Source organism: Peromyscus californicus, unplaced genomic scaffold, assembly GCF_007827085.1.
Source record: "Peromyscus californicus insignis strain IS unplaced genomic scaffold, ASM782708v3 Scaffold_8__1_contigs__length_139910024, whole genome shotgun sequence".
NCBI lineage: Eukaryota > Metazoa > Chordata > Mammalia > Rodentia > Cricetidae > Peromyscus > Peromyscus californicus.
This window is the reverse complement of record NW_026294606.1, coordinates 39,292,875-39,305,961: the sequence shown is the minus strand read 5'-3', so window position 1 is coordinate 39,305,961 and position 13,087 is coordinate 39,292,875. Positions and strand designations below refer to the sequence as shown.

Sequence of the window (13,087 nt, the reverse complement as noted above, 5' to 3'; positions counted from 1 at the left end):
GCCTGAGCCATACGCGCCTGCCTTTGCCGCCTCATCACCCCTGGCCTGGGCGCCACAGCGGTTGGGGTGGGGAGGGAGACCTCTGAGTAGCACGTCCTCACTCAGTGGGCATACATGGACGATTGAACCAATCAAAGGAGCAGACTGCTGTGGAAGCCTGAGCCCATGATGGGGGCAGGGGCGGGGGGTTTGCTGAGGGCAGAGGCAGGAGGATCTGAGCACAAAGCCAGCTTGGCCTACCTAGTAAAGTGTCTCAGAAAGGAAAATTAAGACAGGTTTGGTGGTTCATGCCTATAATCTCAGCACTCTTGAGACTGAGGCAGGAGGACTGTTGTGAGTTTGAGACCAGCCTGGGCTTCAGAGTGAGACACTGTCTTTAAAAAAAAAAAAAAAATTTGTTTGTTTTAAAGAGGTTTTCACTGAGGGGAGGCTTACTGGGCTGGGGTGGAGGGGGCTTCCTAGAGTTACCTTAGGCTTAGGACAAATAAGCGGAAAGCCCTCCCTGAAGGCGGGGAAGCTGCCCAAAGATGACAGGGAGAGTGCCGTGGCCTGCGTGCTCTGCAGAAGTGCTGTGGGGAGCTATTAGGTCAGATTCTGACAACTCCTGGGTGCCAGATGAGGAGAACTCGATTCAGGACCATGAACCAGGAAGGAAGCTAAGAATTGCAGCCTCTTTCAGAAAACTGGTTCTCTTCCCAATTATTACGTCACTGAAAGTGAGTTCCAGGAGCACACATGTCCAAAGGTCAGAGCTAGCTAGGTGCCATGGCTTGTAGGGCAAGGCCAGTCTCCGGTGAGTTAAAAACCTGCCCATAGGGCAGGAAGGCCTGCCCATAGGGCAGGAAGGTCTGTGTTAAGACACACAGCTGTTAGGTACTTGGCTATTTGCCTTGAAGTAGGAGGTAACACTCTTAGGAAGGTCATGGCAGAAATAGGAAACAGTGGAGGACGCCTATGACCAAACCATGTCTGAGCAAAGGGAACTGTGGACTGTATAGCCGTGTGGCTGTATAACTGTATGAGTGTTTAGCTGTGTGGCTGCATAGCTGCGTGACTGTATAATCAGCAACTTTTCTCCACTTGATAAACTCTCTGAAAGCAGCAACTAGCTTAAGAGGAAAGGATTCAATCCACTGGGGGAGGGGTATTCAATCCTGGTAGCCAGAGGGGCTTGTGCTGAGGCAAGGGTTTGTTCACATCCAAGTGGACCAGGAAGCCAAGCAGGGGCTGGAAGTGAGCAGAGCTATAAACCTCAAGACCCACCCTCCAGTATCTGGTTCCCTCCAGTTAGGCCCCAACTCTTGAAGACTCCATAACGTCTCAAAACAGTGCTACCAGCTGTTTGGCTGAATGTTCAAACATGAGCTGGGGACATTTCCTATTCATATAGTCACACTGGGACAGCACCCTTCCCTCCATTCAGGTTGTGGAAGAGCTGCCACATCAGTAACATGGGAGCATGTTATAAAAACGGAAAAGATGGAAGACCCATGTGAATACACAAGTCTCCTAGTTCCTGGCCTCCCGGGTGCACCATTAGAGGGAACCCAGGGGTGGTTTCTGAGTGACCATAATGAAAACTTCTTAGCTGGTGTAACAGTTACTATCAAGCAGCTGAGAAAATATTGAGCTTTCTACAGCTGTAGAAATGCCAGCAGGGCCTCAAGCCAGAATCGAAAGAACCCTGCCAGGCCCCAGAGACAGGCTGTCACTGCCACTGCCTCGGCATAGGCGCTCACTCTGGAGCCTGTACCATGACCACCACCACCTGGGGGGCTTCCAGCAGCATCCCCTGGAACTGGGTCCTTCCTTCTGCTGTCATCATGTCACCGGAGGATGAGAGATGCCTTGCAAATAATGCCATGAAAATGCTTTCATTACATGGTCAGTGAGGCCCCAAATCCATCATGGCCACAGCCTTCCCTCTCACATGACTCTCTTCACATAGGAAATCTCTGGTCATTTTGAGAAGGAGGGGGATCTTCAAAGGACTTCTCCCCCTTTTCTCACCTGATCTAGCATGGTACATGGTCCGCTTCTTTTAAGCAGTGCCCCTATTGACACTGCATGAATAAACAGGCAGCAGATTTACCCCAAGCTAATTATCTGTAGGTTTGCAAAGGATGAATTGGGTTGTGTTAGAATTAGCACATCAGGCTTTGGATTCCTAAGAGCCAGCCAGCGATGCTTTTTTCCAGATGTGTTTTTGTGGAGGGGAACTATTCATGAAAATAGCTTCCTCCAATCCTGCTTTTGTTACAGTGAGTCCTCCTAAGTGGCTCATTGGCTTCCAATCATTAGTGAGAGCTGGTCCTGGATGAATGGGCTCGCCCAATAAAAGGCATGCCAAGTTGGTGAACTGCTGCCATCTACTGACGAATGATGGTAAAGGGTGGGTCCATTTTGAAGCTTCCCTATACTTACAGATCTTATTCATAACCATGCCCATAGGCCAATGGGAAGCAGATTCCTTCATTCCAGATTCTCACAGTCTATTAATTGAGACATTCATTGAAGGTAAAACACACAGTGTGGCATCATCCTTGTTATGTTTCATGAGTAAAATGAGGTTTGCCAGAAACACCACCCAGGGCGGGGAATACAGCATGAAGCAAGCATCCGAGTTTGGATCTGCAGAATCCACATAAAAAGCTGAGCATAGTGTCGTGCACTTATTTATATCCCAACTTGGTGGTGGGGGCGGGCAGGGCAGGAGGCAGGGGGAGTTGAGACAGCTGGCCCGCCAATCTAACCAAACAGCAACCTCCAGTTTCAATAAGAGACCCTGTCTCAACAAAGAAGGTGGACTAAGCAATCAAGGAAGACAGTTTGAGTATCGGCATCGAACCCTGGCCTCCACACAAACAGTACACCTGTGCACGTGTACACACAGACAAGCATATACAAACACACAGGAAACAACCTTCCAGGACTCAACGGTTATAAATGAAAAACATCGGTGCTAAATTTTTTCACTAGAATTTTTGTCATACATTTTTTTCTGAGAAAATTAAAATGTAAATAAATATTCACATAGTAGGTTTTCAGTAAATATCTATAGGAAGAAGAAAGGGTGACCAAAACTGGAACTCCTGAGCTGCCCCAAGATGATGACAATCTATTCTGACAAGCTGTTCTTGCTGCTGAACCAGACGGGTGCATAGTAGACCTCAAGGAGAGCGATCCATTTCAAACTGACTTGCAGGTGCCACAGGAGAAGGAAAGCCACCTCCTGCTGGCTAGTTCTGTGGCAACTTGATACAGGCTAGAGTCATCTGAAAGGAGGGACCCTCAACTGAGAAAATGCCTCCGTAAGACCCAGCTGTAGCGCATTTTCTTAATTAGTGACTGATGTGGGAGGGCCCAAGCTATTGTGGGTGGTGCCATCCCTGGCCTGGTGGTCCTGGGTGCTACAAGAACGCAGAGTGAGCAAGCCATGGGGAGCAAGCCAGTAAGCAGCACTCCTCCATGGCCTCTGCATCAGCTGCTGGCTCCAAGTTCCTGCCCTGACTTCCTTCAGTGAGAACAGGGACATGCAAGCTTCAGCCAAATAAACCTTTTCCTTCCCAAGTTGTTTTGATCATGGTGTTTATCACACCAATGATAACCCTCAGGCATACCTCTTCTGTTGAGTGTGTAGGCTGTTGGCGGTTGGTTGGTTGGTTAGTTGGATTTGGTTTGTTATCTTTTTCTTAACTTATTTATTTTTTATTTTATGTACATTGGTGTTTTGCCTGCATGTATGTCTGTGTGAGAGTGTCAGATCCTGGAGTTACAGACAATTGTGACCTGCCATGTAGGTGCTGGGAATTGAACCTAGGTCCTCTGGAGGAACTGAGGTCCCCTCAACCAGCCATCTCTCCAGCCCCTTAGTTTATTTTCTTAATCACCAGTTTTGTGTACATTATAGTCTATTTCTAGCAGTTTTGTAACCGTAAACAGTGGCATCATTATGCTGTATAAAAAGAATGAGAAAAGCAGAGCAACGAGTGTGTTCAGTCAAGTCATGGGCGTGAGGACAAGGACTCACAAGGGAGGTATCTAGTGTCACAGATCTCGGGACAGAAGGAAAAACAAGAGGCCAGTTTATTTTCATGAGAATATTTTGGTCAGTGAAAGAATAGATCTTTCTGCTGCCCTGACCCTGCAATCTGCCAGAGGTACACAGAGTTCTAACCACCCAACATTGTCCCCAACCACCCTATCAAGGAATGTCCCCTCTAGCTTTGATGGATGGAATCCCTCTACATCCCCTGCAAAGTCTATGCTCCTAAGATGCTCCCAAATCTGTTACCTGAATTTTCTCCAGTTTCACCTATTACTTGAGGTTTTTTTTTAATCTTTTTTTTTTAATTTTATTTATTTATTATGTATACAGTGTTCTGCCTACACATATCCCTGCAGGCCAGAAAAGGGCACGAGATCTCATTACAGATGGTTGTGAGCCACCATGTGGTTGCTGGGAATTGAGCTCAGTACCTCTGGGAAAGCAGCCAGTGCTCTTAACCTCTGAGCCATCTCTCCAGCCCTACTTGAGGTTTTAATCGGTGACAAATCCCTCTCTAAAGAAGGGAAATGTGTTCTCTATCTCACAGCCCAATAATCTCTTGCTTACAGGTCTGGCTGGCTTTGCTCGCCTCTGTCCCGGAGACCAATATGAAGTAAGTAACATGTGGGTCTACGTGATGGCACTGAGGGCTTGAAGGGCAGGGGCTGGCTACAGTTTTGTTTTTGTTTTTGTTGCTGCGGCTGCTACTGTTTTGGTACTAGGAACTGAACCCAAGACCTTGTGCGCACTAAGCAAGTGCTCTGCCATTGAACTACATCTTCAGTCAATGTTTCACTTTAAAAAAAAAAATAGTGTGTGTGTGTGTCTGTCTGTCTGTCTGTCTGTGTCGTCTGTGTAGGTATATGCACAGGAGTGCAGGTCCTGCAGAGACCAGAGCTTGAATTGCAGGCAGTTGTGAGCCTCCTGGTGTGGGTGCTGGGAACTGAACTCATGTCCTCTGCAAGAGCACCATGTGCTCTTAATGATCAAGCCATTTCTCCACCCCTACTTTTTGTTTTTGAAACAGCATTTCCTAAGTTGCTGAGGCTAGCCTTAAACTTGGGATCCTCCTGCCTCAGCTAGGATGTCAGGCACACACTACCAGGCCTGGGTGCGGTTATTTTTGCTTAATTTGTCTTTGAACACTTTGAGCCAGTGAGAAAGTTTGGAGGGTCTCTCAGAGCTCTCACATATGGAACATGACAGTCCCATATACCCCATCATTACCATGCTGTCACTCTGCTCACCGCCAGTCCCAGCCCTTCATCCCTAAGCTCTTCTCTCAACATTGAAAGGACAATCTTCACACAAGCGCTGGACAATCCTTAACACTTACAAATTTAGCATGGCGGCAGGGAGCTGGTGCTCACACCTTTAATCCCAGCACTGGGGAGGCAGAGGCAGGAGGATCTCTGTGAGTTCGAGGCCAGCCTGGTCTACAGAATGAATTCCAGGACAGGCTCCAAAGCTATACAGAGAAACCCTTTCTCGAAAAACAAGCAAACAAACAAACCACAAATTTAGCATTGCCTCTTCAGCAAATGCCTTCTGATAGTCTACAGTCATAGTCTCCCAAGTGCTCCAAAAGTTTACATTGTAGCAGTTTTTCTTTCTGATCTAAGATCTATTCTAGGATCAAGACTGATTCAAAGTCTTACGATTGTAAAAGAAATGCAGCTACCAGGCACGTCCAGCTCATGACCTGTGGACGGCATGCAGCCAAGGATACGAATGTGGCCTGACACAAAATCATAAACGTCAGACATTAGGAGATAGTTGTGCGTGTGTGGAAATTTTTGATAACTCAATTGCACAGTTCTTGAGTGTGAACTTTGTGTATGACGGTATCATCCGACCATGTCCAAAGGTTGGACATGACCAACACCTGATTAGAGTTTTCTTTATTAAAAAAAAAGAAGTGCACGGTAGCTTATACCTGAAGAGACTGCCAGTTTGAGATAGCCTGAGCCTTGCCAGGCAGTGGTGGCACACGCCTTTCATCTCAGCACTCGGGAGGCAGAGGCAGGTGGATCTCTGTGAGTTCTAGACCAGTCTAGTCTACAAAGAGAGTTCCAGGACAGCCGGGGCTTCCTAGAGAAGCCCTATCTCAAAAAACCAGAGAGAGGGACAGAGAGCCTGAGACACACAGAAGACTATGTCTCAAAACCAAAACAACCCAAACCTTCATGAAGTGAAAAGACCTTTGTCTTTTCCTTCTTCAAAAGAGCACATACACGATACTTTGATCATCTCCTGGCAGAGGCCCTAAGGTCCTTTCACGCCAGCTGCCCTCCTCCGCCAGAGAATGGAAGGTCATCAGAGGAAGAGGTCTTTATTTCTCCCTGCTGGCTGCACATGGAAGTGGAGATGGTTCTTGTCTCTCTAAAGGAGCTGGTGTCAGCAGAAAGCAAGTTCTTAGGGCTGATATCATGATGCAGGATGGACAAAGACAAGTTGCACATGCCTGGGCAGACTGACACAGGGCGATGACCTCTTTTTATTTATTTTATTTTATTTTATCTTTTTGTTTTTCAAAACAAGGTTTCTCTATGTAATCCTAGCTGTCCTGGAACTCAGTCTGTAGACCAGGCTGGCCTTGAACTCAGAGATCCACCTGTCTCTGCCTCCCAAGTGCTGGGAACAAAGGCATGAACCACCAACGCCCAGTTATGAGCGCTTTTTAAAATACCTGTGTAGATTTATTTTTATTTTGTGTGTATGAGTGCTTGCTTACATGTATGTCTGTACACCATGTGTGTGACTGGTGCCTGCAGAGGCCAGAAGACGGTGTTGGATCCTTTGGAACTGGAATAAAGGTAGTTATAAACCATAATGTGTATGCTGGGAACCAAACCTCAGCCCTCTGCAAGAGCAGCGAGTGCTCTTAGCCACAGAGCCGAGTCTCCAGCCGCTGCTATGATCTCTTACTAAAGAAACCTCCATACCCTCAGCTAGAGAAGCAGAATTCACCCCTTGACTAGGCCAGATGTGCCGACAGTATGCCTATAACAATAAAGCCCAAGAGTCGGAGGCAGGTGGAGTTCTGTGAGTTTGCAAGCCAGCCTGGTCTACTTAGTGAGTTCCAGGCTAACCAGAGCTACATAGTGAGACCCTGTTTCAAGTAAATAAACAAATCAATTAAATTAAACCTCCTCCAAACTCCTCCTGGGCTCCACTGAGAACCCAGCCTAGGGGGTGGGAAGAGGAATGAAGGGCGGGTGCCTATTTCCTGGCCCTTGGATCTTGGCGACTGGGAGAGAGAGTGGAGTCTGGTGGAACATGAGGCTGCCTAATGTCTTCACCCCAGATTTTCATGAAGTATGGCCGGCAGAGGTGGAAACTAAAGGGCAAAATAGAAGTGAACGGTAAACAGAGCTGGGATGGAGAAGAAACGGTCTTCTTGCCCCTCATAGTTGGGCTCATTTCCATCAAGGTACAGTGGCATTGTTGGTGTCTTTCCTGGTGTGGTGGCCCAGTGATCCCTGGGTGGGGACCCTCCATCCCATACACATACACAGTCTGTGCAAATCCTCTTATACTTGAACTGCTCTCAAAGACAGGGGACAAAGTAACTGTAACAGAGTAATATTTTTTAAAATACCTGTCAGATGTATTTCTGAAATAAGCAATCAATTGACTACGGAAAAAGGAAAATAATAGACTATTCCTCCTTGTCTCCTCCCGCCCTCTCTACCAGGTCACAGAACTCAAAGGACTGGCAACTCACATCCTGGTAGGCAGTGTGACCTGCGAGACCAAAGAGCTGTTTGCAGCCCGACCCCAGGTGGTGGCTGTTGACATCAATGACCTCGGTACCATCAAGCTGAACCTGGAAATCACCTGGTAGTAAGTTTCTCGTAGAAAAGCAGATACTGACAGCTAAAGCTGTTCGGGGCTGGTGTGTGAACCACAGTATCAGCATGGAGCCGTGGCCACACCCAAACTGCATTTTCTCTTTCTATTTTCTGACAACCTAGTTTGATCCAAACCAGCCCCGTTCCCACTGGCCTGAGCTGATGTTGTCACAATGAGAAGCCATCTTCCACCATCCCGTGATGATAGGCGATTGTAACAGCTATGCTGACCTAAGAATCTACTGTTTTACAGCCCCTTTGATGTGGAGGACACAACCCCATCATCGGGCCCCGGGAACAAGACAGCCGCTCTCCAGCGGAGGATGTCCATGTACAGCCAAGGCACCCCGGAAACACCTACCTTCAAAGACCACTCCTTCTTTGTAAGTTCAATGTGACTTCTGGCATAGAAATGATAAGGCTGGGGAGTTGTGGAGAATTTGAAATGTTTCACACTCACAGCAGAGCTTTTCCAGAATAGGGGAGGTGGCTTAGAGTTCAAATGTTTTATCTGCTAGCATGAGGACCAGAGTTTGGATGGCCAAAACATACATAAATGCTGGGTGGGTGTGACGGCCCACCTGTAATTCCAACCTGGAAAAGCTGAGATGGGATGTCCAGAGCAGGCTGGCTTGTGAGGCTAGCCATATCCTAGAGCTCTGGGTTTGATGGAGAGAACTTGCCTTGGGGAATAAGGTGAGAAAGTGATCAAGAAAGATTCCTGATATCAACCTTGGGCCTCCTCACCCATGCATATAAACACGCACATACACCTATACCCACATGCGTACCACACATAAACACATGAAAAGAAGGAAAGTGATTCCTAGAGGTCACCCAAGTTGTGTGGTGACTGAGGACGCCATGTGCTGAGACACACTGGCCCTCTGAGTCCAGGGCTGGCTTCTTCTGCCTGTCTCTCCCTCACTCTACTTCACCTTTGGCTGGGAAATGGCACATAGGTTTTCTAGGCATTCTTTGACGTTAATCTTTTCAAGTGTATATGAATAACACCTGCTTGACTTCATTGATAACTAACTACTGCTAACTACTGAGGGAGACCCGTTAACCTGCTGCTTCCCCCTAACTTCCCCATCTCGCCCTGATTTCTGAAGAGATGGTTGCGGCTGTCTGTCTTGAGTGCCTTGCGAGACACTTTCTTTGCTACGCTGCACCACAACCACTCTGTCGGTGACCTGCCTTCCCTCAGCCTGAACCCCAAGGCCCTGCTAGAATTCTATGTGAGTGCGGGCTGCCTGGAGTGCTGTGCTTGACTTCAGAGAGCCTGTGCATGCAGCCCAGCATGACTCTTGTGTCCTATCTGTCTTGCTTGCCGGGTGATGGTAACTGTCCTGTCCTTGGGGTGGGAAGCATGGTCATGCATGCAACTTTGTTGCCCTTCTTTTCCAACAATTCCTGGGTTTATGCTGTGATTTTTCTCTGTGGTAACAAGACTTTCACTTTTACAAACGAACAGTAGTATTGGGCTGGGGATGTAGCCCAGCTGGTAGAGTGCTTGAGTCCTGGAGTCTAAACTCAGTACCACATGACCAGATGAGGTGGTACACCTATAACCCCATCACTCAGAAAGCAGAAGCAAGGGGGTTAGAAGTTGAGCACCAGGGGCTGAGTTCCTATGAGGGCAGGGAAAAATTGTTATGTCCAGAGGTAACTGGTTTACCACAAGATTCAGACTTCCAAAAGCCGGCACTCAAGGACTCAGGAGGATTTAAGCCAACTTCGTCATAGCTACTTCTATTTAGCTATCTGTCTTCAGTTGTTGCAGTATTTGTTCATTCTATCCTAGTAAAAGAAACCCTGGAATTCATAGAAACATAATAGGTAACCTATTTTCATGAATTACATATTATTTTTTAAGAGAATACATGGACAGGTACACATACATATGAGAAATGTTTTGCTCTTTGTCTGAAGAATAAATGTCACCTTTAATTATCCTGAAAGGAGATTAAAGGACTTCTGGCTAATAATAATAACAGCAATAATTATATCTCTTTCATTGAAAGATGAAAATGAAGAACAACATAAGTGCTCATAGAGTTTCAGAGGAAAATAGGAAGACCATATGGCAAATGTAAAAAAGTAATACCAAAAGCCACTAGGCTGATACACTTGTACATATTCATGACTATGTGATATGCCTTGGAGGGCTACAGGAATGTTGAAGTTACTTAACCACTCACGACAAAATACCTGATGAGAAGCAGCTTAAGGCAGGAAGAGTTTATTTGGACCCACAGTTTAAGGGGCACATGGTGGAGAAGGTACAGTGGCAGGCATAAGATCTAGCTGACCAAATTTTGTTAGCCATCAAGAAAGAGATGAACATTGGTGCTCAACTCACTGTCTCCTTTTATTCCGTCTGAAACCCTGTCCCATGGAATGCTGCCGCCCACATTCGGGGAGGGGGGGAGCAGTCTTCCCGACTCAAACCTTTCTGGAAACACTCCCATAGTCATACCCAAAGGTATGTTTCCACAGTGATTCTAATTTACTCGAGTTGACAATGAAGATTAGCCATTGTGGGAGAGTTGGTAGAAGGTGAACAGCATAATTTAAGCAAGATTAGAAACACTAGATCACTTCCTATAGCATTTGGGAAAATACAGAGGTCCTCGGGACAACCATTTGCTACTGTTCACAGCCCACCACACTGTCTGGACCATTTCTCCCTCTCCACTCTGCCCCTTCTGCATGTTCCACAGTTCTTCAAGTGTCCCACATTCTCTCCAGAACTCATGTCTGTCTCTTTCTCCTATCCTCTGCCTCATCAGTCTCCATGGCTGGGTTCTAGAACCATCTTTTCCCCGGCTAGGACCTTGATCTCATAACATACTTCCCAATGTATCTTTTGTCAACCAAGGTAAAATCAATCTAGTCAAGAGCTAAGAAGGAATTCCATGTCCCTGTCTATGAGGACCATGATCCCTGGAGACCAGTGTGCAAGGTGTAAGGAGACGGTAGCTGTTTGTAGTTTAAGCTTCAAGAAGGGTTATAACTGTGTGCCTCAAGAACTGTGATTGGTGCATGAGAGCCAAACTGTTTTGGGGGGGCGAGCAGTCTTGGGAAGCAAGGGGAATGGTTTTGCAGTTACACAGGCTAGTGTATTTCCTTCAGAGCAGTGTGGGTAGTTTGCAAGGTCCTTAAGTAGACGTTAGATATGGAGAGTTTGGCTGTGTGCAAATCCTCCTGCCACTTCTAGAGTCCTGAGGCCACAGTACTCCACTTTTGATTTCCTTCCTGTGTGGTGCCTGTTGGTAGGTGCGTGTCCTTCATAAACCATAAGTCCCTATGAGCAGAGCACCCGAACTTAGGACAACTCAGTATTTGATGCTTAATAAGTCCAAATTGCCCACGGCTACTCAGCCCTGTGCTCTAGCCAGCGGATGCAGCCAGGGGGTGTATACACAGAAGTTCAGGAGAGGCTGTACAGGCCTTCTTGAAGAACACGAGCCTTGAGTGAAGAGCCTTAGGGGATTTTGAAGAAGGCCCAGCAGTTAGGACTTGGATCCTTCACCCATCTGTTCCCCAGGCTTTCCCTTTTACCTTTACTAGAGGTATAAAGGTGTAGCAGCAGACTGTGAATGCAGAGGGAGCACCTCAGATTAGCGAGGGGGGAGAAGTGCACAGGAGCCTCTGAGGGCTCCGAGGAGGACAGCCTCTCTCCTGCTTGAGTTAGCTTGCTGATGTCACTGTCCACTGGGATCATTCCGAGCATGACTGTGAAAATTCTTGATTTTATACATAATTAAAATAGACATTAGCTTAACACTTATTCCATGTAGCTATCCTTAGTTTCTACAGGGAACTGATACTAGGACCCCATCAGATACCCAAATCCACAGAGGCTCAAGCCCCTTACATCAAATGGCATAGCGATCAGACAGACCCTCCGTGCACCCCCTTGTACTTCAAATCATCTCCTCATGAGCTAGCATGTGACTCCGAATACAGTGTAACCGATGGGGAAATAGTTACCCGACTGTAGTGAGTAATGGCAAGGAAAGGTTTGTACATGTTCCAAATATGTCCCATCTGCGGTTGCTTGACTCTGCAGGTTTAGAGTCGGTGGATACGGAGAGGAATAGCTAGCTGTTCTTTAAAAGCCCAATCTGAAGGACCAGGGAGGTACTCAGTGGGTAAAAGTGCTTCTCCACACAAGCCTGACGAGGTCAGTCGCTGGTGGCGAGGGAACCAACTCCACGAGGCTGTCCCTTAACCTCCACGCGTGTACCTTGACACACACACACTCATGCCAATTATGAATAAACAACTCTTCAGGCCAATTTGGAGCCAGGGTGATGATTCAGTGGATAAAGCACTTTGCCATGAAGGCATGAGGACCTGGGTTTGGAGATCCAGAACTCACAGAAAGCGGGGTATGGTGGCACGGACGTCTGTCACCCCAGTGCTTCTACAGTGAGATGGGAGGTGAGAGGACAACTGGGAGGCGCTCACAGGCCGGCTCCCCCGCCACACTCAGTGGTGAGCTGGAGACCCTGTCTCAAACAAAGCAGGAGATGAGGACCACTACCTGACCTCCACACGCATGCTCATGCTCACATATGCATGCGCGCACACAAAAGACAATAAAATCAATTTTAAAACTCCAACCTGGAATGTAAGAAAAGAAACCCATGTCTAAGAAGCTGGTCTCAAATACCTAGTGAGCCTTTTCTGCAGGCAACCTGCCTATGAACACAGCCCAACACAAAATTATAAACTTAGTTAAGGCGCTATGAGATTTTTCTTTTTTGTAATTTTTAACACTCAGCTGTGGCATTCTTGGTGTGAATTTTGTTAATTTTGTAAAAGACGACGTCATATCGTGATGTCAAAAGTTCGGGCAGACCAGCCTGAGGGAAGACAGTGCTGACTTTGAACTTGCTCTGCTGGCAGAAGCCAGCTAGCTGTCTTCTCTGGAAATCTCTTCCTGGGTGAGGACCAAACCCAGGGCCTCACACACGCTGAGCCGACCTTCTACCCAGGGAGCTGCAGCCGCAGCTCCATTGCCTGGTTATCTCTGGCCTCTCTCCAGAGCTTCCTGAAGCCTGATGCAGGGCATGCTTGACAGAGAACTGTTCCCAGAGACTCCATGAGCCCCAGGGTTTGCCTTCTGAGAGACAGATGCCCCACCCGGTAGTCTCTCTTGTTTCTACAGAAG

General features: G+C 47.2%; 1 protein-coding gene across 6 annotated transcripts in view; it reads left to right on the top strand.

The window, feature by feature from the left end:
• Ripor2 (RHO family interacting cell polarization regulator 2) overlaps window positions 1-13,087 on the top strand; it is a 97,033-nt gene that overhangs the window by 49,541 nt on the left and 34,405 nt on the right. For 4 of the 6 annotated variants that reach the window (XM_052727279.1, XM_052727276.1, XM_052727277.1 and 1 more), the window contains exons 9-13: window positions 4,618-4,661; window positions 7,356-7,481; window positions 7,746-7,894; window positions 8,156-8,285; window positions 9,018-9,143. In XM_052727279.1, coding sequence (XP_052583239.1) covers window positions 4,618-4,661; window positions 7,356-7,481; window positions 7,746-7,894; window positions 8,156-8,285; window positions 9,018-9,143 — 575 coding nt within the window. The remainder of the gene's footprint in view (window positions 1-4,617; window positions 4,662-7,355; window positions 7,482-7,745; window positions 7,895-8,155; window positions 8,286-9,017; window positions 9,144-13,087) is intronic. The other 2 variants (XM_052727278.1, XM_052727281.1) reach the window with 1 other exon arrangement.